Raw genomic sequence first — 27,022 nt, 5'->3', positions numbered from 1 at the left:
AAACAACGGCAGAATGAGGGAGCAGAGAGGAATTCTATGCTGCATAAAACTTAGAAGGCAATCTTATTTCATGGGACTGGAAGGTGGACTGCAAACACAAGGCGCTTGTGCCTGAAAGGCTGGAAAAGCTATGGGAATGGCCAGAATTCAGGTAAGGACGGGGACAAAAAACCCACAGGAAGAATTTTGAAGAATAGCAGGGGGGAAAAAAAGGAATAAAGTACCTTTCTAAGCACTCCTGTGGTCCAGTTTGTATAGCCAGTCTCAGTGCTGTGTACAGGGGTCACATCTCTATCCCCTACCTGTGCTGGAGATAGACTTGTCTTCTAATGAATAAGGCCCTGTTTATAGCTTAACTGAATAATGCAGGAATTGAGCCCTCTTCCTGGTGATCTAGCACCTAAATATATTTCTTAAGGAACTAAGTTGGGACCACTGTACAAGCACACATAACAAGGAGCTGCTATTGTGTGACTGACAGGCAAAGATGCCAGATGATCTAAGTTTCAAACTAGAAGGGATATTTGTCTGCAACGCTCACCACTGCAACCTCTGAGCCCATAACTGTCCCTAAGGTAGGGGATGGAAATATTTGTTTGCTGATGAGGCATGCAATTCCAAGATGCAGCCAGGAAGGTGAGAAACAGGGCTTGCTTGTTTGTTTCTGGGCATGAAGAGCAAATATAACTTAACTAAGGGCATAGGAACTTTCAGCAGTTGGTGAACAGTCAACTTAACCAGGAGACAGAGCATCACCTAAAGTCAGCTAGTGGGAAATGGATGGACCATGGAAATCCTGAATAAAGGTTCCTGGAACTCTCTCTTTATACATGAAACACAGACTAGAAGAAAACATGGGTACAAATTCTTCATGGAGAATATTTTTTATTTTATTTATATTCTTTTTGCATACTCTAAATGCACAGTGTGGGTTTCATGTCTTCAAAAACACTTGTGGGACTGGTTAGTATATCGGAGATCTTCGGAAACGTTGCCTTAGGTTTCAGCTAAGCGAGTCACAGAGATTGGTCATGTACTACTACAAAATTACAGGAGATCTAGTTATTATTATTCAACAGTTACTACAAAAGCTTTGAGAACACCTGACATACAGCCTGAGGCGGGAAAGAGAAGAGTGAAGGCTACTGAAGCAAGATTTCCATAACATGACTCTATGTACAGTATCAGAATTCCTTTCCAGACAGTACACATATGTTCAAATCGTTATGTTAAGGGCACTCTAATATAAATGCAAGTCTCACTAATTTTCATCTTTTCTCTTTGGCTCACAAATGCACGAAAATACCATAAACAGTATCCAGAACTTACTCCATTAATATATAAATAAGATACATTACAAATGGGAAGAAAATACAAGATGTCTCTTTAACATGGTATATATTTGAATATAAATAAGCAAATATCTCAGTGACGTACAATTAAATCATCATATGCACTTCCCCCTGCCCAAAGATAGACAATGGTAATATTCACAGTTTACACAGATTAATCTCCAAAGCACAGCAATAGCACAATCATGACAAAGGCTCTGCTACTGTTCCCCCTAGCAAGGTACTAACAGGGAGGGTGTGACATTTGTCATCTACTGGTACTTTCTGCCATCCATCATCCCTTCACGTGGGAACAGCTCTAGCAGGGAGGTAGGCTCCACCAGCAGCCTTTCCCTGGGTCCTTAGGACGCTGCAGTGAGGCTACCATCTGCCCTGCAGTTGCTTGCGAGATGGTCAGCCTCCTAGCAATTGCTGGGGGTGAGGCTAATTCCCTGGGGACAAGCAACATGCTGTGGTTTAGGACTAAGCCACATTCACTATACATACATGTACATAGAGAGAGGTATATATAACTGTACATATATACTGTGTTTCTAATGTGCAATTTTTTAAAAGGACATTATTTCCCGCTAACTCTAACAAACAAGCTTACGTGAGATGTGACAAATATTCTTTAAGAGATTATAATTTCCTTCAATGAAATGGCCTAGGTGTGTCAGCTACTGACAGAGCTGTGTTCTAGGGCGCCGGAGGGGCAAGAGCATGGCCGGTGATTCTGGTTCTGCAAAGGGGCATCACAGATCCTGACCCAACCTCTCTATTTCCTCAATGAGGAAATCGATGTCAGACTGGGTGGCGGCTGGGTTGGAGATGACCATCCGGAAGAAGTTGGCCTTGTCCCCTTGAGGCTGGTAGCCCACCATGGTTGTTCCTGACTCCATCATCAGGGCTTTGATCCTGGGAGCCACCTTGAGATGGAGAACAGAAGACCAAACTCAGCACCAATGCTGGCACGCTCTCTTTTTAACTGATCAGCTTGACTTACTTTTTACTATGTGTCTAAAACAACAAAAACGTTTTTAAGACCGAGTGTTTTTCATGGCTAATATCTAAACCCACCCATCTACCAGTTCCTTTAGAAAACACTGGGCAAATCAACCTTAAAAGTCAGTCTTGGCCAGCCAGCCTGGTTTAGAGTGAGTTCCAGGACAGCTAGGGCTATAAGGAGAAACCCTGTCTCAAAAAACAAACAAACAAACAAACAAACAAACAAGTCAGTCTTGGAACAATGATAATAAAATGAAAAAAAAAAGAAGCAAAGACAGAAAACAGTTCAATTTGGATGTATATAGCCTCAAGTCCAGGATACTGCCTGGCACACAGACTAAGTTTATCAAATACCCATTCCATGGTTGTACCCCTAACAAGTTACATAGATATGATAACAACTCTGAATGGATAAACTAGATGTAGAAATCGACAGAGAACATGAGTCAGAATTCAACTAGGCTTGCACTTAGTAAAATGTAGCCAATAAAGTAGAATGTAGAATGTTCTAAGCCTCCATAACAAAGAGCACCAGTCCAAAGAGGGACTCCATTTTTTGTTTTGTTTTGTTTTTTTGAGACAGGGTTTCTCTCTGTAGCCCTGGCTATCCTGGAACTCACTCTGTAGACCAGGCTGGCCTTGAACTCAGAAATCTGCCTGTCTCTGCCTCCCAAGTGCTGGGATTAAAGGTGTGTGTACCACTACCTGGCTCCATTTTGTTTTCCCTTTTTTTTAGAGATTCCTATTGTATCTGAACCACAGCCAGGGACAATGCAGACCCTAGACGTATAAATCAAGATGGCAGCTGGGCAGTAGCGGCACACAACCAGGGCTACACAGAGAAATCCTGTCTCGAAAAAAACAAACAAACAAAAAGAAAAACAAAATAAATAAATAAATAAATAAAGATGGCTTTGTAACACTCATTACGCAGAAGTCCACCCTGCAATTTTGTTTTTAGGTCCTTCCCCTTTGAGAACAGCACGGTGGCACCAGGATGGCCTGACCCGCAAGCCAAACAGCAGCAGTGGGGCATCTGAGACAGAAAGAGCGTGTCCTTACCCTGTGTAGTTTTTCTCGCCGTTCAGGGCTATCTGGAACCCCTCGGAGGCTTTGTGGAATGTACCAGAAACAGACATTTGTGTGCTCAGGCTGCAGACATTTCAGGAGACAATAAAATGAAGAAAAATGAAACGATTAGAACTTGACCAAAAGCTGGAAGCACTTTTGGTGAAAGTTGTTTTTTATTTTTCCCAGTCCAAAAAAGTTTCCAAAGCAATGTGGTGGTGCATATATACACCAGACAGAAAGAACTGCTTATCCACTCTCTCCTGTCAAGAGCGCTGGCTCCCCATCCCCCAATGAATTTTCTAGATCCCCAAGCCTCTGTACCTTGATGGATGTTAGTAACTCAGTAAAGGGTGTTACTTAGCTATTTGTAGGTCGTGCAGAGGGAAGCTGCTCAGTTTACTTTATTGTTTGTTGGTGTTTATTGATGTTGATGAGGGAGGCTCACAGATCCCCTTAGATGTTGCTAGCACAGTGTCTGCACTTGAGCAGTGTTCTCAACCTTCCTAATGCAGACCCTTTGATACGGTTCCTCATGCGGCGGTGAGCCCCAATCAAAAACTTACTTTTGTTGCTACTTCATAACTGTAATTTTACTACTGTTACGACTCGTAAATATCTGTGTTTTCTGATCCCTGTGAAAGGGTCATTTGCCCCCTCAAGAGGTCACAACCCACTGCTCTAGGTGGCTGGAGACATCATTGGTCTCATTTCAAGGTTCTAGAGTGTGTAAATCCCGAAGAGGGAACTTCCACAGACAGGGTGCCCAAGGTCCACACGGCTGAGGACTCTGGTGCTCATTTGCTGACTCTCGGGTGTCTGAGAAGTGCTCTGGTAAATAAACACAAGCCGGCTGTGGCTGGCGCTCGGTGACAGCAGGTTAGGAACAGTTGTTTTGTGTATGAAGAGGCTTTCTTTTACCAGGACTGGCAGTGAGTCCATATTTCTTTATTCAATTGTAAACTCTACCAGGACAAACACAGTATTTGTTTTGGCCAGTAATACATAACCCAGTATCTGGCACTCAGGAAATACTGGGCTGACAGGTGCTTTACTGTGTATAATGGGGGAGTGCGTGGACCTAGGCAGAGGCTGATAATCAGGCTCTCTTCATAATGAACCCATGGAGAGCAAGCCCTCACTTAGAGCCAGTCTTGGGAGATGAGGATATACCTGACCTCTAAGCTTCCTGGGCCTGGGAGATACTTATCATGGATAGAGTCCAACTCAAGGCAGAGCCAAGAACAATGAAGGGGTAGGACCAGCCACAGGAAGCACTCTAGGTCAACGAGCTGGCTGAGAGCCGTGTGCTTTAGGGCTCAGCGTCTCTGACTTAGTGTTGTTACTTCATATGGGGTTGTGAGGCTGAGTGGGGCGGGGGAGATTATAAAGGCTTCTGGTTATAGAATGACCAAAGCTTAAGTCTAAATCAAACATGTAATGAATCTGGGGCTTGCTGGCAGTGCTCGCCTGTGTTCCATGATGTCACCTCACTACAGACTTGGTTTTGAGCATACAACATGCATACCTGCCCTACAGTGCCACACAATGTCAAGGAAGGAGTCCAGACGGCTGCATGCTGTGAACCACAGGGTTCTCACTGTACATACAAACTGCTCCGTGTTTGTAGAAAATGGCTCCGTTACAGAAAACAGAGACTTAATAGTTTCCTATTGACATTCTGCCATTTTGTACTATATTTACTATATATTAATGCAAAGCAGCCTTCTCTACATTGAAGACCATAAAATCAAAATCTCACTTGGCTCTGAAAAATGTTAAGGATCCTCTATATCAATGATCTTCAACCTACCAAATGCTGTGACCCTTTAATACAGTTCCTCATGCTGTGGTGACCCCCCCAACATGAAATTATTTTTGTTGCTACTTCACAACTGTATGTTTTGATACTGTATGAATCATAATGTAAATGTCTGTGTTTTATGATGGTCTTAGGCGACCCCTTTGAAATGGTCAATTGTCCCTGCATGGGTCACAGCCCATAGGTTGAGAACCACTATACTGAATCTTGCAGTATCACATATTCAACCAAAATGTAATACTTTGTGTACAAATGAACAGTAGCACCCCGACTCATTAGCATACAAATTTGCTTTAGTCTTTAGTAACTGGCAAAACTATTTACAGAGAATTGCTTTAAAATAATTATCTTTACTATTCATCCTCAGTCTATTTTATGTATCCACATATCTTTATATAAAGATATCAGGGATAAAAGGAACCACGAGTAGTTAAAGTTCAAGTTCTGTTTCTAATGAGATGATGAGACATTGGTGATCTAAAGCGCCAGGTACTTCCTGTGTGTTTTTTTCTGGAAGCACTACGTGTCTGGTCCATGGTGACAACCTACCTCACCATCGAAAACCATCTCAAACTCTTCTCTGTTTTTGATCTTGGCATAGAGGTATTCAGCCAACTCCAGGCATTTGTTGATCTGATTTTCAAATCCCACAGTGCCCTGTTTCAAAGAAGAGAGCTGTGTTTGTTGCTGTCAAGTTGCATTTCCCTGTGACGGTTATTTGGGAAGGCTATGCTGGCCTGGTTTATGTGGCATTTAAGGAAGTGTAGTCTTGGAGGCCACTAGGAAGGGACCATCTAATTAAATGTGCACAGCTTCTTCAAAACCCTGAATGCAAGAAAATGCTTTCTCTTTGTGGACCTTCGTTTGGTCTCTTGGAAGTTGTTTTCACAGGGCTTTAGCTTCCTGCAGGCTAGGCACTAGCTAGTTTGCCACTCAAAGTGTCCTATCTGGACCGAGGCCAGTCTACACACTGTTGCGGGTTGGGCTAGAATGAGTGGAGAGGGTGAATAGAAGAATTTTTAAAAACATTTATTTATCATCTCTCTCTCTCTCTCTCTCTCTCTCTCTCTCTCTCTCTCTCTCTCTCTCTCTCTCTCTCTCCCTCCCTCCCTTGCTCTGTGTGTGTGTGCTCTGTGTATGCACTGTGTGTGTGTGCTCTGTGTGTGTACGCTCTGTGTGTGTGCGCTCTGTGTGGGTGAGCTGTGTGTGTGCTCTCTGTGTGTGCTGTGTGTGTGCTCTGTGTGTGTGCTGTGTGTGTATGCTCTGTGTGTGTGCTCTGTGTGTGTTCTCTGTGTGTGTGTGTGCTCTGTGTATGTGTGCTGTGTGTGAGCGCTGTGTGTGTGTGTGCTCTGTGTGTGTGCTCTGTGTGTATGCTCTCTGTGTGTGTGCTCTGTGTGTGTGCTGTGTGTGTGTCCTCTGTGTGTGCTCTGTGTGTTGCTGTCTGTGTGCTCTGTGTGTGTGCTCTGTGTGTGTGCTGTGTGTGCTCTGTGTGTGTGCTCTGTGTGTGCTCTGTGTGTGTGCTCTGTGTGTGTGCTGTGTGTGTGCTCTGTGTATGTGTGCTGTGTGTGTGCACTGTGTGTGCTCTGTGTGTGTGTGCTCTGTGTGTGTGTGTGTGCTCTGTGTGTGTGCGCTCTGTGTGTGTGTGTGCGCTCTGTGTGTGTGCTCAGTGTATGTGCGCTCTGTGTGTGTATGCATGCTCTGTGTGTGTGTGCTGTGTGTGCTCTGTGTGTGTGCTCTGTGTGTGTGCTCTGTGTGTGTGTATGCTGTGTGTGTGCTCTGTGTGTGTGTGCTCTGTGTGTGTGCTCTGTGTGTGCGTTCTGTGTGTGTGCACTCTGTGTGTGTGTGCGCTCTGTGTGTGTGCTCTCTGTGTGTGTGCTCTTGCACACACATGCTCACACTGCCTGTGTGTGCCCCTTTATGGATGCTTGGGAGTGAAGGTCAGAGGGCAATTAGTGGGGATCAAGTTTGTCTTTTCACCATATTTGTTCTGGGTTTCCAACTCTTGGTGGCGAGCACCTCTACCTGCTAAGTCATTCCATTGCTGGTTCCATTAAGAAACTTTTAAAACAAATATACCTATTGATGTTAGCAATAAGTAGTGACTTTGGGCTTGTGTTATGCATTTCACTTTTTTAAAAACACTTTCACAATAGATAGAAGGAACTACCATCTAGTTTTTCATCACTGATACTTTAAAGGATGCTATGACAGAATGCATCTTCCCCAGCCATATATCCTGGCCAAACCTGTCCCCAGTCCTCGCAGGCAATTCTCCTTCCATAGAACAGTGTCTGCCCTTCCAGCAACAGGCCAGCAGGCGACTGTGGAAGCCATGGCTCTCAGCACATGCCTGAGACTGTACTAGCTCTAACTCCTCCCAAACTGGCTGAGCATGAGTTTCAAAAGCCAGCATGGCTGGTGAGCAGAGCAGCATTCTGGCTGCTGATTGGGTTGGTGTTGATGAGAACAGATGTGCAAGGCTGGCCTGTGGATGGCTGAAAAGCCTGGGCAGAATCCAGAGCCGGCAAAGCATGCACCTCTACAAGAGGTGGTACTGGGGGGCTCTCCCATGCAAAGGACTTCCACTCCAGGGTCTTCCCTCCACAACCTAGGGGCCAAACCTCCTGGGGACAGCTCAGGAGGCCACTGTTAAGACAAAATGAAGATGTAATTATGGAGACGGGCCATGTGATCATTACAGCAGTTCGAGATGACAGGGCTTTGTCTCTTACTGTGGCAAAGGCATTTATATGATCAAAATGCCTGTGATTACTTTGTGGGGGAAATCAAATCCAAATTCTTCATTCAGGCAAGATGACTTAATGAGGAAGGAAACTAATCATCTGCCGGTCTTTTCTATAGAAGAAAAAAATATCAGACTAGACATTGCTGGAAAGCCTTATTGTCTGGAGGGAAAATTAGTCCAAATCTTTAATATGGAAATTATTTAAATTAACAAGTAGTAAGTAACTAGAAACAACAGAAGCAATGCAAAGCTGTGAAATCTAGATGGCCTTTAACTTGGCTGCCTTCTTCCCAGACCAACACAGTAGTTTTATAACCTTTTCTCTATCTGTACTAAATAAACTTAGTGTTCTTAAGAATTATTATGGAGGACAGGCAAGATGGCTCAGTGGGTAACGGTGCTTGCTGCTAAGCTTTATAGTCTGAGTTTGATCTGGGAACCCATATGTTGGAAAGAGGGAACCCACTTCTGCAAGTTTCCCTCTGACCTCCACATGCAGACTTAAGCACACCCATACCCACACCCCCCACACACACCCCCTACACACACACACACACACACACACACACACACACCTACACACACACACACACACACACACACCCTACACACACACACACACACACACACACACACACACACAGAGAAACAATTTTTTAAAAAATTTAAGAGGAATTGTAGAAGTCCTTCCTTCTCTTGGCAAATTTTTTTTTTTTAGAGAATAAGAATTAGAAATTTCCATGGTGATTCAAACTAAGGAGAAGGAACCGAAGAAGAAAAAATTGATATACAAAGAGAGTCATTCCATTCACAGAGAAGATAGTCAACTCAATTATCTGGATACAGTTACCTGTGCAGTGTACGATCTGTGAACCATGACTGCTTCCCTGTCATCAGCTAGCCCAGGCTAGCCATAGTTCTGTTTCCTGGATTTCCCCTTCATACCTTTGCTTTCCACATCAGCCAGAACTTGAAGATGTCCACATGGCGGCCACACTGAATTGCCTTGTCCCCCGTATCGTAGGAGACATCATACTGCTTGTCTGGCTGGAAAAGGTAGCCTGCGCACATCTGGTTGCATCCTTGGAGTATACCCTGTCATAAAATCAAGATGTGAGCAACTGCCCTCACCAGTCAGAGATCTGGGTTCTCGGATGGACTGGGAGCCCACACCTCCTTTCTTCTGAGGCCTTCCATAGGTTCTGATGCCCTTTAATGCCACTCTTGGGAACACTCTTGCCTGTCTGCCCCCAACTCCTGCTTTCCTTCTGTCATTCCAGTCAGAAAAAGTTCTCTTGCATTGGATGCCTACAAGGGCCTCACCGTTCCTCTAAGGAACATCTGGACATTTAAGTGGAGGAATTACTTTGCTATTCTTTGGGCAGGACTTAGGGTAAAAACCTCAATGGGTGAGGAAGCTGGTGCTCTGAAGAACTCCCTATCCCCAGATGCCACCCCCGACACACAAGTTTTCCAACTTATGCAAGACCCCCTATAATGTTAGGGTAGGTGGAGGAGAGCCGGTGTGGGCTCTGACTCCCAAAAGAGACCCCTGAGGTGGGTACCACTCCTGCAGTAGGTCTATGAAACATCAGTGCACTGGGTGCTATATGGGGGGTGGGGCTGGGGGTAGGAGGTGGGGAGAAAAATCTGACTGCAGCTCACTTACAGAAGCCTTTTTAGAAATTACATTTATTTTGTGTATGCACATACACGTGTGTGAGAGTGTGTTACAGACACACACACACACACTTGTACACTGGCATCTATGTGGAGATCAAAAGACACTTGAGGGAGTTAGTCCCTCCTTCCTCCATGTGGATCCACATGGAAGAACACAGTGCCCACCGCCCTAAACCGGGCTCTGTACTTCCTGCTCCATCTGACGTTTTTCTGCTCTATAGACAGAGGCTAGAGATATCCACTAAGAACCCAGCGTATGCTCCAGCGGTCGCGGTTTGCTCTCACGGATTGGGATTAGCAATCACTCTCAGGTCTGTCCACACATAAAGAAATACCCAAAGAGGCTCACTAAAGGGTCTACCACCAACAGGGTTCTGAGCACTGCACAAAGACAAAAGGCAGTCAAGAGCCAAGAGGAAACTCAGTGTTAGCTGGGAGGGTGGGGAGAAGCCTCCAGGCTCCCGGTGGGGCTGCGGAGCGAGGGCATACAAACCTTCTCCCTGACCAGAATGGCAGAGCACTGGAGCAGCACACCCATCATCTTGTGAGGGTTCCAGGTGACGGAATTGGCCCTGGAAGACACACAGGAACCTCTGAGAAGATGGGAGGAAGGGAAAGAAGGGCCTACCCTCTTGAGGAAGCCCCCATCAGCCCATCTCCACTGATGTCATGGCTGCTTTCCTTGCCCAGTCTCCTAAATCGACCCTCAGCGGGAAGTACATGCTTCAGGCAGTCTCTCGAGGTATTCTTTATAAGTGTAGAATTCTATCTAGCTGCTATTAACATATCCTACTGCTCTCAGGGATTTAGGGGTCTATGAGGGGAAATGGGGCTGTGCAGGAATACAGTCCTAATCTCAACCTTAGTCCTGACATTTTCTATGATGGGAAATGGGGCTGTGCAGGAATACAGTCCTAATCTTAACCTTAGTCCTGACATTTCTAGCTTGTGCATATTACACAACTCATTTGTGCTTCAGAGTTCACATCTATCTCATCAGAACGGAATAAAAGATAAAACAAATTCATGGAATATGTAATCATAGGGCCTTGCTTATGTGATTCTCACAGCAACACTATGATGTAGATATTCCTATTGCTTCTCACTTAGAAAAAGAAGCAGATGTGTAGATAGGCTAACCACACTCTCCCAAGTCACACAGCAGGATGATGCTGGGTCATGGTCCAGCTCCAGGCTTCTCTTTATGGAGTCAACACTCACAGTCCATACACTAGACTGCCTCTTTCTAGACAACAGCCTTGACTGACTTCTTCCTGCCTTTCCGTTTTGACTTAAAGAAGGGCTAGCGATGAGGACCTGCCTGCTGATGGCGCACCTCAATGCAATGAGCAGCTGCACTGCCCGTAGACTTTGACTACCTAGCAACTGCGATTGAGAAATCGGCCTGGTTTCTGCCAGTCTGGGCCGCCATGCTCACTTAACAAGCATGGTCTCCTAGCAACTGGATCACTCTGTCAGACACAATTAGATGACTAAGGAGCACGCTAGCTAGGACATTACAGAAACAACTGAGTGTAACGTATAATGATTCAAACTTGGGAAATTTACCTCTGTGGGTTACAGACCCTTTTCTGATGGCCTTGGCCACAGCTGGGCTCTGCATTTTAACACCCTAGATGGGTGTTTCCTCTGATGTAGCAATTGCCTTGAAATTACATGTCTGTGCTCACTCAGCACTAAGCCCTTGCTGTGGGCTTTTAGCCTCGTCCTTAAGTCATGTATGTGTGTATGTGTGTATGTGTGTGTGTGCACAAGTGTGTGTGCTCACACACTGAGTTTCAAGAAGTGGGCAGAGTTTGAAGAACGCTCCCGCTACATGCCCAAAAAGAATCCCTGATAAAAGAGGCCTGGGAGGACTCCCAGGAAGACTAAGTGTTGGTATCCTAGAAAAAGAGTCCATGTCAATCCACTTAGAAGACATGAACTTAACCACTTTTGTCGCTGCTGTTGCATGTCAAGTCATTAAGAATTATATTTAGATCTTGATAAAAATGGCTTTAAAGTGGCTTTCTGAATGTCCCAAATGATGCTCTGCTACTGCAGGTGGAGGGAAACAGGGCATGATGCGGGTTGGCTCCCTTCAGAAAACACACGTGCTGTGATGTTAATAAAGGCCAAGCGTAGTGTTAACTCTTCACCTGGTCCTAGGATGGGAGATGAGAGCTTCCTGAGATGGTTCATGTTTCCCTCCAAATGATACGGTCATATATTTCATCCTCAACCAGCCAATCTTTGTGTGGACAATGGTATTTCAAAACAGAGGAGAGAGCAGGCACAGTTGTGCCTACAGAGTCCAGTGTCCCTGCTAAGAGAGTGCCCTCATGAGCTCCCAGGCCCTACCTTCTTACTGCCCTGGTCTTCACCTGTTCCGTGTCCACTGTCCTCAAGATGGCCAAGAGTCAAGTCTCAGGGCCTTTGTACTGACCATACTCACTGCCTGGAATGGTCTTTTCTACATCTTTGCTTCCTGCCTCTCTTTTTCTGTAGTTACTGAGATAAGTCAGGGGAGTTGGTGTCTTAGTCATCAGCTACCTTACTGAGGAAGAGGAGCTGAAGGAATCAATGACCTCCCTGACTCCTTCATCTTTCTCCTTCCTAGCATCTCACTGGGTGCCTCACTTCACGATGTGTGAACTCACTGAGGATGCATTTGATTCAGAAATAAACCATGCACTCAAGAGACACCCAGGTGAGCTAACGTTTGCCTAGTCTGATTGAGATCCATCACTGCTGACATGGGGGCTGGGAGGGGAAGGGACAGACCAAGGTGTATAGTGTATCTGAGGCAGAAGATGAAGGGACCTACGGAGCTTACTGTACCTTTCTATGCCGCTGAGTTTGTGGCGGTGCTTCCGGGACATGAGCAGCCCACCGCCCCAGGCAGCCTGCAAGGACAGAAAAGAAACAAGAGGAGCTGTAACCCTGAAGACTCTAAAATGAAGATAGGGCTGTCTTTGGTTCTAGCACTAGAGAAGCAGAGACAGGCAGATCATAGACAAGCAGATTTCTATGTATTTGAGACCATACTTGTCTATGTAGCAAGTTCCAGGCCAGTCAAGGTTACAGAAGGGATGACCTATAGAATAAGCCCACGCCCGCAGTTCTAGTTGCCCAGGCTGCGGGCTCTTCAGTGCTTGCCATGTCTTTACATATATTTCCTCCAGAGAATGTCTTATTGATCTCGAAAAAGTGGGTTGAGTTTATGGTGACTGTGGATCAAAACCCAAAGGCCCAGAGTGCTTTGGCAAGCCAGGGATTCTCTGAACCCTGACAGACTCATCCTCGTCCTGACAGCCATGAAGGCACTGAAGGCTGCTTAGAAGGCAGGAGCAACTGCTTGCCTCTTCCAAAAAAGTCTCAGGAAACTCAGAAGCCCCAGTCATAGGTGCCATGGTACCTGTTTACTGAATAGCCTGGCATAGTGTGCGATACAGCACAGCCTTGGTTAGTCATTTATCCGAGAGTGGGGCAGAGTTTCCTTTTGTCTATATCTAAGAAATTACACCCAGTAAGAGAATGGATAGGGAGGGAGGGAAGGAGGGACAGAGACAGACAGACAGACAGACAGACAGACACACACACACACACACACACACACACACACACACACATACAGAGAGAGAGAGAATAAGATTAAAAAGCCTCCAATGACATATGTGAGAGCACATATTTACTATTGTACTGCTGGGAAACTGTGGGATTACTGTCATAGCTGCTCATGTCTTCTGTATACGGCCTTGCTTCCCCGCATGCAGCAGCTGGGCATCTTTCTGTGTCACAGATGGGGGGATGCAGGCAGGTGACTAAGTGTTCATACCCATGGTCACTTCCTGTACATTATGTCTTTTTTTTCTGAGATTCTTTTTTTTTTTTTTTTTTTTTCTGAGACAGGGTTTCTCTGTGTAGCCCTGGCTGTCCTGGAACTCACTCTGTAGACCAGGCTGGCCTCGAACTCAGAAATCCGCTTGCCTCTGCCTCCCAAGTGCTGGGATTACAGGCATGCGCCACCACTTCCCAGCTTTTCTGAGATTCTTATTTCTTTCTGATTTTTTTCCTGATTATCTGAAGTCAGCTATATTTTACTTTACATCCATTCATCCAAATAAAGCAACTGCTCGTCATAGCAGGCTCTAGAAGGATCCATACAAGACAACTATGGGCCAGGTTCTGTGGCAGGCACTGTTCACAAACAGCTCTGCTCTCTGAGGAGTGGGGAAGAGCAGGAGCTGATGGAGGTAGGAAGGGCCGGGCAGGGTGTTCAGAAGAGCTGGAGGCAAGGCTGACAGCAGAGCTGTCCCTGCCCCTTCACAGGACCGCGCTGTGTGTGGACAAGGGCACTTACATCCACGTGCAGCCAAAGGTTGTATTTCTCACATATGTCCGCAATCTCCTGTATTGGATCAAACGCTCCGTAAACAGTTGTGCCTGCGGTCGCATTGACATAAAGGGGTACAAATCCCTAAAGGTGACAGAGATAGATGATTAGTGCTTTAAAAAATATTTTCATTTATTTATTTGTTTGGTGTGTGTGTGCGTGCTCATGTGTCCAGTGTGTAATGGCACCCTCAGAGCACAGAAGAGGATTTTAGATGCCCCAGAGATGGAGTAACAGGTGGTTGTAAACCTGATGAGAATGATGGGAACCAAACACTGGTTCAGTGGAAGAGTGTATGCCCTCTTAGCTGCAGAGCCATCTCCCCAGGCCCCTTGTGTGTGGCTTTTAACCTTCCCCATCTGCTTGTTTCTTTGGGAAGTAGAAGGCACCAATCTTTATTTCTAACTGGGAGCCAAGCTGGTGAAATTAGAGACCATGGCTGGAAGTATTCTTTGTTGTTCATTCATTCATTCATTCATTCATTCAACAGGGATATTTTGTTGTTTTGGTTTTGTTCCTTTTGGTGCTGGGAACAGCACAGGGAGCAAACAGATAAAGAACTCTAACATGACAGACTTAAAATTAGATCAGCAAAATATATAAAATACATCACAATGGTAAGTTATATGACCGAAACTAAAGAAAAAATAATAAGTATTAGGAGTGGTGGGCACTTTGAACCTCATCTGGATACTGTTTTCTGCAGGAGCCATGTTGTTCTAAGTGTTCTAATAACACAATTAAACTCAAATGTATTTTTAAAGAGGTAAATACAAGGACTGGGGAATTAGTTCAGTTGGTAAAGTGCTTGCTTTGAAAACTTAAGGACCTCAGAATTCACAATTAAAAAGCCAAGCACATTGATGCATGCTTGTAATCTCAGACCTGGGGATGGGTAAATGGAGATGGGTCCTTGAGGCTTGCTGCTCAAGCCCACCTAGCCTGCCTTGTGAGTTTCAGCCCTGGGAGAGATCTTGTCCCAATAAATGATGCAGTGCCTATGCTTCACGTCCTCTGGCTTTCACACACATTTGCACACACACACACACACACATACACACACACACAGTTGCACACACACATATCTGTGCACACACACCTGCACATGCATACCTGCACACATACCTGCACACTCACACCTGTGCACCCACCCACAAACCTGCACACACACCTGCATACCTGCATACCTGTACACACGCGTATACACACACACATACATACATCTGCACACCTGTACACCATCACACCTACACACACATGAACATGTGCACCCACATAATAATAGTAGTAGATCTGTAAGTGGGAATGCTGAAACACCAATTCATGCTAAGATGTTGACACAGAAAAGAGAAAAGCAAGGAAATGAACAAAAGGAGCTAGGACAAGTCGAGGAGGCCCATGAGTCTCAGAGAGTTTGAGAGCTCAGCCCTTGGCCAGCAAAACTCTAACCACCCTGGCCTCAGCAAACGGCCACAATCAGAAAAGAAGGCGCCGGAGGTAACTAAACAAGAGTGTGGTGGTAAATGGCAGAAGCTACAGGGCAGGGCCATGGGGTCCATCTGTTTTATGGAACTGCTTTGTAGAGTAGAGTTTATTGAGTTGGATTTGCCAAGTACTGTAAGCCATCTGCTGGGGCACAGAAAAGCTTTCCTAAACAGAGTCCCACAATAAAATGGTACTTATTAAAACTAGACTATATCTAACAAGAAACAAAGGCCAACTGCTGGGGTGAGGAGACAGAGCCACCACATGTCCTGCAGGTTGGGTGAGTGCCACGGATGCGCCCTCTGTGAGTGGTCACACACACGCGCTCTGGTCACTCTCACTCAGTGCACTGTCTACTCACTAAGCTGGGCCAAGCGAAGAATCGCAGTCCTTCTAGAGAGAACCCTTTAGCACGGGCAAAACACGAAAGGGACAAAATCAACAGGGAAGATAAATGTGGCTGGTGAGGGGGCTCGGTGGACATAGGACTTTGCCAGTAAGTCTCATAACCTAGTCCAATCCTTAGAACACACTTGGTAGAACAGAAGCATCTTCTATCCTCTGATTCTCTCTCTCTCTCTCTCTCTCTCTCTCTCTCTCTCTCTCTCTCTCTCTCTCACACACACACACACACACACACACACACATACACTGTATGACTTGTAGACTCAGCTTTGGGGCCAAATCCTTTCATAAGTTGGAAATAAGTGAATGTCTCAGACGGGAATCTTGGAAATGTAATACAATTATCAAAATATTTCATCATGTAGGTAAGAAACAGTCTTTTTTTTTAAAGTATTCACTGACGTTTCAGATATACAAAAACATACATACCTTTTGTTTGGCATCAAGAATTTTTGCCTCTAAATCAGCTGGAATTATCTTCCCCCTGTAATTATTATAAAAAGAGAGAAGTTAAAATAAAGAATCAACAAGATCATACAAGGGGGGAACAAAACCTTTTTCATCAGCAGCAAAAAGGAATTTAAATGGATATTTTCAACAGACTCTTAGCAGCCTGGCACACTGTACGGAGCCAGTGCTTAACCACAATAAGGCAGGTTTAACAGATGAACACATTTAATACACCAGGACCCTAATGCTCGCTCCACCCTGCCTACCTTTCATTGCACTTTATCAAAATCACATTGTCAGTTCCAAAGCCAAGCGCGGCCCCGGCTTTCTTTATGGAATAGTGACTCTGCAATAAAGAGATGCTTGTGGTTAAAAGTTGCATAGTCCCTTGGAAACCATCACAAGCCACAAGCCAGAGCCTCCAACTCACGTGTTCGGAGGTAAAGAGGACCAGTTTGGGCACAGCCGCCATGCCTTTTGTCTTCACTTCTGGAAAGTACTTGTACCGAGCCGCCATGATGCTGTACATGTTGGATATGGCTCCCCCTGTCAGCAAGCAAACATGGCGGGAGGTCGGTGGGGTTCTACTGGGTCTTTCACGCAAAGGTTGAGCTGGTGTTTCACCACATTGGGAAGGGAAAGGACAGTATCCTGAAAGCTTTGCTGGTTTCTTTACTCCTAAGGACTTCCCTCTGGACCCTTGCACTTTATCTCTAGAGCTATGTAGGCAATTCTGCTGGAAGTGATTCATGCATTGCGGTGCCTACCCAAAGCCTATACGCAATATAAGAAGCGGTGGGAGCAGCTGCAAAGACATGGTTAGCTACAGCCTCCCGGCTTCCATCCTCTGAGTAATCTGTTTACTGAACAAAGATGAGTCTGTTCCCTGAGTTCAGAGAGACAGGGAAAGAGAGTAATGGAGCTCTCAGAAAGAAATAGTGCATTTCTTGGTTACTGGCTTGGCTACTCTTTTTTGATGAATAGCCCAGCTGAGTTCCTGAGTCTAGGAGTGGTCTAAGCTTATTTAAATGGATACAAATTCTCTCAAGTCCCTCTAAATAAAGATACAAAAGGTAAGGAGATAACAATCCAAGTCTAGCCAATACAAACTAGTCACTTTTGCATTAGTTGCCTTAGAATGAAATAGGCAAGTCTGTGGTCTGCTTGAATTGCCTGGACGATTGTATTCCTATTTCTTTTTTTCCCCTGTATGCAGTCCCACTGCGGCTAACATCATCTGTAACTGCTTCTTACTGCAAGGATGGCAGTCTTCATTGTAAAGATTTTCATTGTATCTACTTTCAGTTAGGGACTAAAGTAGATACGATATTTGGACTGAACTCAGCTCATCAATAATCTGACTCACTGATCCCTAGTTTTGCTGTTGTCAGAGCAGCACCATTTTGTATGATCCAGACACAACCTTGGTTAGTTAGTTCATAGGGTGGTAACTTTCAAGATAGCCCTCATCCTGATAAAGACAGGGAGACAGAATACTAAGACTCTGTGTATATGTAAATGCATATGTGTATGGGTATGCATACGTGCATATGATGTATATGTGTATGAATATATATGCACATATATGCAAATGTCACAATGAAACCCATTAATTTCTGTAATTGACATGTTAGTAATTTTAATAAAAAAAGAACAAAAGGATCCACATTGACAGTATTGGGGGCAGTTACAGAAAAGAAACCTACCAGGAGAAAATATTCCATCACCGTCTTTATTTGACCATCCAATGATCTCTCTCATCTTCTTAAGTGTAATCTGTTCCATAAGAACAAACACGGGTGCAATTTCATATGTGAACCTGGAGTGGTCATGAAAGGAAGAAGGGAAATAAAGAAATAAGCCTCCTTTTTTGATGAACACAGACCATTGGTTCAGCAATTGTGGTTGGGTACTAAAAATGGATACTCAAAACCACTAAAATGATTTTTTTTCTCCTGAATCCATATGTCTGTCAGTCCTAAAGAATCAAAACCCAGCCTGGGTTACCAAGAGAGCTAGTGGAAAGTCTGCTATGAGATAGTTCACCAGCAAAAGAGAGCCTCACATGGTTCAGGTGAGGTTCACCCGGAGGAGAGGATTCACCGTTATTATTGTAGGTGAGTGCAAGTGTTAACTTGAAAAACTGCAGTTTGGCTTCTACTTACAATTGGTTGAACCATTTTCATTTTAAAAGAAGGACTGCCAGTTTCATGCTTGCAGGCAGGGCTAACTTCTATCTTTCAGAAACATTGTAAACATCTGAAAGCTGACTGTGAAGATAATTGGGAATATTGACCCATGTTTTAAAGATCTCAATGTAATTATCTCCATGTCCTTTCTTCTAATAATCCCTAAGGAAAACTATGTATCTATAATTCTCTGGAGTCGATATCTGTCAAAAATAATTAGAAGTGATGATTTTCTAATTACAAATTATGAACAACAAGAAGACGTTCAACTTGCATACATATCTGACTGTGAGCGTCAGATCTCCTGGCAGGTTGCACGTGTCTCCCAACGAACAGATGAAAATGAAGCAAGCCACTTTTTTTTTTTTTTTAGAAGAAGTTCAAAGTGGTGGCACTGACTGGTAGGACGGTCATCGAGGCAAGATGGGGTACTAAACAGGGTCCAAGAGAAGTCAAGGAAGACCACTCACAGAAAATAGAGCCTGAAGACAGAATCAGTTTACTAAATGCAAAGGCTCTTTTTCTTGCTTTGCCTTGGGCTTCTTAACATCAGTGTCTGTAGGCTGAGCCAAGACCATCCTAGCTGGAAAGAGATGCCTAGACCAACCCAGCCAAGTGATACAGGAGGCATCGTCATCATTTAGGGGTTTGGAGGTTGAATGCTAAAGCCAAAGCCAAATGGGAATCTTGCTTAACGATTTAGAACAGCTACTTGCAAGAATGAGATAACTATGGCTTTAAGTAAAACACAGGTGATGCCAATAAGCTTTAATCAGGAAGGAAAAAACAGTCACATTGATTACGTAGCTGTACAGGAGGACAACAGAAGACCCAAGAGGATCCTCAGGATATGTCTGGTGGGGAAAAGGAGAAGAATTTTGTTTCAAAAGGAACATGTCCATTTTCCTTGGAGGTCCCCTGAAATTTTGGAAGCAAGACCCTGGGAGAACATGTGTTCAGTTACCATCACCTCTGGAGGTCACACTCATGCTTTGGTTCTGCTCTGAGCCCCATCACCGTAGCAACCAACACTCCCTCATGTCTGATGGCCTGATAAAGGAAGAAGAAGAGAAGGGTTCCTGGTTTAGCCTGGGATGCCAAGTGCAGCAAGAGGCAAACTCACGGTTCGCATCTCCACATCGTTGAGCAAATGTATGATCTACGGTTCCACTGACTTTTGGAAACATTGAAATGGCCGAAATGTTTGCATGAAGAAGAGGGACTGATGGCAGTTTGTGCGCTTGGATCTCACAATATCAAATAGCAATAAGAAATCTTTTGAGGTCAAGGAAAGGAACAATGAAAACACACACTGCAATATCAGAACTAGCTCAAGGATGAAGTTGAGTTTAGAGGTGAATCAGTATTAGACGCCAGGTAGGACCCATGTGAGGAGGGAGGATGTGTGGAACCAGAAATCAAGGAGTTGGTTTGATGTGTGTTGCAGGATAGAATCAACTTAGCTCTTACATTTGCATAAATCGGTCATCCTTGTTAAGGACCAGGAACATAGCCATGCCTTCGGGAGAGGCAAGAAGAGTCTAGAACTCCCTCAGGAGACTATCTAGTCTCACGGATTTCTGAGGCTTTATCTATGTTGGGTATGTGGGTCCTAAACCTTCTTTCAGTTCTATTCACCAGGTACAGAGTGGCTGTTAGGTACCTCACGGTCCCCTGTGTTTTGTGGAGACAGATGTTATGAGACATCATTCCCAAGCTTGAGATGGAAACTTAGTAGGGTAAATCAGCATTTGGTCCATGACCTGAGGTACATCTTGTTTGAGGGTCTCTGCCTTGGTCTGAGGGACCAGATATCTCATGACTAGTACTATAGTGACTCCTGAATTTAGTCCTTACATCCTTCTTCTCCTAGAAGCTTAGAGAAACCTTTGCAAGAGAGAGCTGTGTGTGTCTAGGACAACTACACATTTGCACTTTCCTCGGGATACTTACTGGTATTGACTGTTGATTCATAATCTGATGAACGGGCCAATGAGATGTTTTGTTCCAGATACTTCTGACCCTGCCTGTCCACTGTGGGTCATATTTGTAATTAAAATATGAATGCAGGTGTTTTCCCCGCATTCATATTCTTGTGAAAGGCTTTGAAGTTTACTCTAGCACAGAAGCTCTTGATTTAATTGGATCACTGACCCTCTAGGAATCCTGGGGACACTACAGGTGAAAAGGTGTGGATATACACATTGTTTTGTGTTCACTTGTAAGAGATTCCTCTCCCTACAATTTGGACCCCAGATTAGGAAACCCTTCTCTAAATAACAGGTGGGAGATGACATCAAGAGACGGAAGGTCAATGCAGATCTGGAAGAAGCTGGTGGGGTGCTGAGGTGAAAGCACACGGGTGCAGTTCAGGATTGAAGATCAGTGAAGAATCCCTCAAAGGGCCTTGGCACACAGCGTAAAATGTGGAATGGAAATAAGGATTTAAAACAGCAAGATGAGGGGATGTTAAGAGAGGACGCAGTGGGGAAGTAAGTCGGCCCCTTGACAGTGCACCTCGGCTTGTCTGTGAGGCCTACTCAGAATTAGAGTGGATCGATTGTCAAGACGCTGTTGCTATGTTGTTGTAGCCAGTCATTCACAGTATCGATTGGTTGTCTTCCTTCACTACAGTCTGTTTAAAGTGTAGTTCACCAAGACCAGAGACCATCTCTCCTGGCTTCCTTACCACAACCATGGGCCTGTCTATGGCCGAACAATGTCTGTGGAAAGTGTTTCATGTGGCTCTGACATTTCCTAGAGGTAATGCTACATTCCTGCTTCGCAGGCCCTGCTTCCTTCCCTTCCTCTCTTCCTTACCCCCTCAGTCCCTCAGTCCTTCGTGCCGTCTTGTTTTCCAGAGTTTAGAAAAAGAGGGTAAGGGCCAGCACTCCAGCTGTTGGCAAGCAATATGAAGGAACTTTGTAGCTGAGAGCTTCGTGGCATACCATGAACCAGAAAGGCACAAAAGAACCTGGAGTTTTGGTGACTTCCAAGCTAAGAACTTTAATGAAAGACTCTTCCATACTACCTGCTCTCGAGATCCTAAGGCATCCTCTCTCTATAGATGTGGTAGGGGACATAAGTAAGATATTTAACGGGAACATAGAACACAGAGATAGCAAGAATTAGAAACAAGAACAAGGAAGCTGTGTATGACTACCTATCCTGGGGTATGGTACCTATCCCGGGGTATGGTACCTATCCTGGGGTATGGTACCTATCCCGGGGTATGGTACCTATCCCGGGGTATGGTACCTATCCTGGGGTATGGTACCTATCCTGGGGTATGGGTGTCTTAGGACTGAGCTATAGTTAAGTCTTCAGGATCCCTCTGGAGGGAAGATGCCATTACCCCCTCTTTTCTCGACGAAAGGATTAAAAACTCAAGAGGGACACTGATTTGTGTGAGATCTCGGCTGTCTGTTTCAGGGTCAGCAATCCCAGTCGTGGCTGTTTCTCCAGGACAAATGGGAACTGCCTGGTGCAGGCTCTGCTCTAACAGCTTGGCCCTCAGTGCCTCATGACTGATGACTCCACAGGAAATTTCTCCAGTGTGACTTCCAGGAAAATAGAGCGATGCATGTGCGAGACCCTTAAGCTCACGGTGAGAGGCAAGACAGATCTTGCTGTCGCAATTACATATTATACCAGGCGCCCTTGCTTACACAGCCTGCTCACACAGTTGTTCTTGGTGGGCCTGCCTTGGAAGGGAAGAGGAGTGCATGCCAAGAACAGCTCCACGTTTGCCAAGGTTTTGCTCTATTCTCCTCGAACCTTGCCTGGGGAGAACAGGTCTCAGAGCTGCATGTGCAAACTGACCGAAAAACACGGACATGAACGTTTTTTCTCTGCTAACCAGTCAGATGGCCTCCCTGACCTTTCAAATCCACCTGAAAGAGAATATTAGATCCTTCTCTGAAAGGACTTTTCAGAAGATAATACTTACACTCTTTTACCAGTGCTACCCAAACCCAACAGATGTGGAGCTGGAGGAGAGGTATGAACACATCGGTAATTAAATCACAATTGGCCAGAATAAAGGACGCTCTCCTGCCAGTCTCTCCCAGGCTTAATCTGACCGGTGTTTCTAGCTGAAGAAGGAATCGTCACAAGGGAGCAGATGCTACCTGCGTGCCTGTGATACTGCCTCAGGCTATGATCTTCCAGGGCTTCTGGCTGAGGAGACTGTCTAGAGAACAGTTCTCACTTCCTCGCACAACGCCTGTCTCAGGAGCTGACAGGAACTCTCTCACTATTTTAAATAACCTTCTCTATCGATCTGTTGGAATTGAATCATATTTTACAAATACCTCCTGTTCAGTGGAGAGGCAATCATTATGCGTCATTTAGCTAGCTTGGCCTTGACCTCAGATGGCTGGGACATATTTAGTGTTTCATAGCTGAGGGAGAAGAATTTTGATTTTATTAATAGAGACCAAAAAGCGGTCAGGGGGAGAACCTGTAATAGATAGTTTTCTAATTCAAGAAAAGCTTTTAGAAGATCTGGTCATAACTGGTTAAAGGGGGAGAACTCTTTATTTACCTTGATATTGGCTGCATGTTAAAAGTGATACTCAGAAGCCTATAGAACACGTATAAAGATGCTGGGTGAACACAGTGCCTATGGTATTTGAGTCTTGCTGAGCATGTGTTATTTTGGGGGTCAGAAAAGGTCAAACCTATAGCCTTGGAGATACTTAGCAAGTGATGTACCATAGAGCCCCAGCCTAGCCTTTACTTTGCTGTTCCCACTCATTTCCTAAATTGCTGGGTTAAAACAAACAGACTGCACTTTCTAATTTAAGTTCTTCCTTCCTGTTAGATGCTACAATTAAGCATTAGTGTGCTTTCTCCAAGTTCTAATTAGTATGTTATGGTGCTCGTGTTTGGTGAGAAATATTTTATTTTTCAAACTATAATAAAGATGGTGGGGTTGGGAAGGGGGCGGAGCTTTGTGTTTGAAGAGGTCACAGATCTATTGCATCCCTGACCCGAGTTCCTGACTCTAGAAGTCTCAGTAGTCCGACACAGACACGCCATGAGATGTCATGACTCATGATTGGGAAGTATGATGAAACCACATTTATTCTCTTATCAGCTCAATTTTTATATATTTTAGCACAAAAGGCTCCAGACACCCTGTTCACTTTTAAAGATTTGTCTGAGTTTCCGAATGCAGTTTTAGTATTCGAGTCACAGTGTTAGGTGGCCTTGGGATACACAGGAGCAATTTGTAGTTTCGAGATGCCCTTTTGACTTTGTGGCTGGCCACGACTCAAGAAAAGCAGTTTGCCTTGAACTTTAATAACCAGCATTCTGTCGGCTGTCACGTGAGACTTCTCACAAACCCATTCATTCACCTAAGTTCACTTTTCAGAATCTATTGATGGCAACAAACCTGAGTGAGTGGGGCTAAAGTGGAGCACAATGGCAGAACGCATGCTTAGCATGCCCTAGGCCTGGGTTAGCATGTTTAGTGTGCCCTAGGCCTGTGTTAGCATGCTTATGTGCCCTAGGCTTGGGTTAGCAAGTTTAATGTGCCCTAGGCCTGGGTTAGCATGCTTATGTGTCCTAGGCCTAGGTTAGCATGTTTATGTGTCCTAGGCCTGAGTTAGCATGCTTAGTGTGTCCTAGGCCTGGGTTTGGTGCCTGGTGCCACAGAATACTAAATACATAATAAATAAATAGCTTTTCAGTGTGGCAGCAGTCACAGAATCCCTGTGGTTCTTATGCAGTCGTCATTACATTATTGTAATACATTTGCTTCATTAATTTCCTTTGGATACTTTAATTGAATGTTATGCCACTGTCTGGATGCATTGATAGTGAAACACTGTCATTAGTGTTGAGGGAAAAAATAATCATCCTGAAGCTATGGTGACCCTCCATATCTTGTAGTATATTCTTACCTCCAGAGAGGACACATATTGGGTGACTGCTTAGACTGCTCAGGTGTACTTGGACCTTGAAAATCTTGGGATAACTTCCATGTAAATTTAAAAGATAGCAGAAATAAATGAGAGCCCTGTCTGCATAATCAGGCTGTGTTTCCCAAAGTGTTAAACTCAGCAAAAAACTGTCAATTATTTTGGAATGAATACATGCTACATCTGCAGTAGAGAGCTGCTGTAAAAATTTTAGTTAAACAACAGGTTGATCAAACTGATTCATGGCCAATACTAGCTTCATTACGAAACCACAGCCTAAGTGTTAAGTAACGATGAAAACAAAATCACAGCCCAGTGAATGACCTTTTAAGATGCTCATTCAGAGAAAGAGTCTGCTGTGCAATTTCACTTGGAGATTTCAAAGCTAGTCACCATTTCTCACGCGCATGCTCTTCTTACATTATTCAAAAATAGTTTCTCACCTTGTGGCAAATCTAGAAGAGTTTATGAGAAAAGTGAACTCCGAGAGAACAGACCCACTAGAGTGAAACCTTCAAACCACAAGCCACATATATCATGTGTGCACATAGGAAACGAGCACATGAGACTTACACATATATCATGTGTGCACATAGGAAACGAGCACATGAGACTTACACATATATCATGTGTGCACATAGGAAACGAGCACATGAGACTTACACATATATCATGTGTGCACATAGGAAACGAGCACATGAGACTTATATATAATCATGGGTGCACATAGGAAACGAGCACATGAGACTTACACATATATCATGGGTGCGCATAGGAAACAAGCACATGAGACTTACATGTTGGTATTGGCAGTTGATGTCAGCCATTCACCAGCTAAACCGATGATATCCAAACCAGTAGAGAGCTGGTTGAAAAATCGAGGGTGACCTAGAAAGATAACAGGCAAGCGTTAACGCAAAGCCGGATTTTTCAAGCTATCTTCAGAGCAAAGGGCTGGAGCACAAGCTCCATCCTACAGTTCAATAGAACTCTCCTGGGGTCCTGGAGAAGGAGGAAGCTGACCAACCATTAACAACCACGGTGCCCTCAGACGTCTGTTTCTAAGGCAGCATCCATTTACATGAAAAAATTGGAAATTGGGGCTGGAACAATGGATCCGTGGTTAAGAACGCTGGCTGTTCTTCCAGGTTCCATCCCAAGCACTCACATGGTAGCTTATAACTATCTGCAACTCCAATCCCAGGTGATCTGATGCCCTTTTCTGGCTTCTGAGAACATTGCATGTGCATGGTACATGGGCATACCCAGTGTGCCATTTGCAGGCAAAACATCTATCCATACAAATTAAAAATAAAAACATACACACAAAGTTGAGAATGGTAAAATGAACCGTGCTTTCCAGTATCTTATTTGTTGACTTTCAGGTGAGCTCCTCTGTCAAACTTATTTCTTCCGTTATGAGAAAGGATGTGGCAATGTCCTGTGTGGTGATGCATGCTTGTGATCTTGGCACTTCGGGAGGGCAGAGGCAACAGGATTGTGAGTTCAAGGCCAGCCCGGATTACAAAGTAAGACCTTTTCTTAACTCCCTATTGAGGAATGTGGTAGCTCTTATTTGGTTTATATCTATTGCAACTTTTACTTCAATATTCCAAGGACTTTAAGTGCCAGGCTGAGATTGGCTAGTGGAGAGAGGCTATAGTCCTCCGAGTTTTGTGGCTCAAACCAAGCCTAGGGGAAGTTTCCGCTCAGACCTGATGTGGAGACCAACCATCACTCTCTGAGTCTCTGGGGCAAATGTGATGTCAAGCATCAGTGTTTTTTGCCCATCTAGAGTTAGGTGCTCATTAAAGTAATGGAGCAAAGCAGATTAAGAGCTAGCTGACCCAGCGTCTTCTCTGTGAGTAGGCAGACCATCCCTCTCTCAGTTACTGATCACAGAACCACTTAGGTCTTGGGACTCAAAAGTCCAGTGCAGCCCACAGTGCATTTTAACTGGCTCTGCCCTCGGCAAACTTACAACTATTGCTAAGTTTTTGCTAACTTGATGTTCACTAAAGACTCAACCCCACATCAGCAGGCTGGGCTCAACTGTCATGAAGGAAGTCCCACAATAGATTATCCAGGGAATATGTGACAGAGGGCAATGTTGCAGAGATTTGCTGACTGCTGTGTTTCCAGCAGAAACTGCTGTTGTCTGTGCATAACTGTCAAAGACCTAGTGTTTGAGTGTCCTTAGTCTAAGTTCCCTCCCTGAGAATCTGCTCTTCTGTCAATGTTCTGGGAGAGGAGGAGTTGCTTTTCTTCGGAGCATAGCCGCTGGTAGGTGCCACAGTTGGGTGGAAGGCCCCCACTTAGGAATATTCAGGCAACACTAACTGGACTCAGTAGATTATTAAAAAATAAAAAGACAACATGAAGGTACAGGGAGAGATTTTTAGGGGAGCCAGGGAGAGTGGGAGGGGCAAATTAGGGCAGCTGTATTCAAGATATATTATATACACATATGAAATTGTCAAACAATAAGATATCCTAAATACTTCTGTTG

General features: G+C 44.6%; 1 protein-coding gene across 2 annotated transcripts in view; it reads right to left on the bottom strand.

The window, feature by feature from the left end:
- Positions 1 to 916: 916 nt before the first annotated feature.
- The window catches only part of Gad1 (glutamate decarboxylase 1), a 41,446-nt gene continuing 15,340 nt past the window's right edge, over positions 917 to 27,022 (bottom strand). The window contains exons 6-17 of one of the 2 annotated variants that reach the window (XM_052182660.1): positions 25,311 to 25,401; positions 18,101 to 18,213; positions 16,825 to 16,940; positions 16,661 to 16,740; positions 16,374 to 16,428; positions 14,022 to 14,138; positions 12,500 to 12,564; positions 10,152 to 10,230; positions 8,921 to 9,070; positions 5,779 to 5,886; positions 3,402 to 3,491; positions 917 to 2,260 (exon numbers count right to left, since the gene is read on the bottom strand). In XM_052182660.1, coding sequence (XP_052038620.1) covers positions 2,087 to 2,260; positions 3,402 to 3,491; positions 5,779 to 5,886; positions 8,921 to 9,070; positions 10,152 to 10,230; positions 12,500 to 12,564; positions 14,022 to 14,138; positions 16,374 to 16,428; positions 16,661 to 16,740; positions 16,825 to 16,940; positions 18,101 to 18,213; positions 25,311 to 25,401 — 1,238 coding nt within the window. In that variant the 3' untranslated portion in view covers positions 917 to 2,086. Of the gene's footprint in view, positions 2,261 to 3,401; positions 3,492 to 5,778; positions 5,887 to 8,920; positions 9,071 to 10,151; positions 10,231 to 12,499; positions 12,565 to 14,021; positions 14,139 to 16,373; positions 16,429 to 16,660; positions 16,741 to 16,824; positions 16,941 to 18,100; positions 18,214 to 19,530; positions 19,634 to 25,310; positions 25,402 to 27,022 lie in introns of those variants that run through there. The other variant, XM_052182661.1, reaches the window with a different exon arrangement.

The sequence above is a fragment of the Apodemus sylvaticus genome, chromosome 5 (genome assembly GCF_947179515.1).
Source record: "Apodemus sylvaticus chromosome 5, mApoSyl1.1, whole genome shotgun sequence".
Classification (NCBI taxonomy): domain Eukaryota; kingdom Metazoa; phylum Chordata; class Mammalia; order Rodentia; family Muridae; genus Apodemus; species Apodemus sylvaticus.
This window is presented reverse-complemented; position numbering and strand designations above follow the sequence as displayed.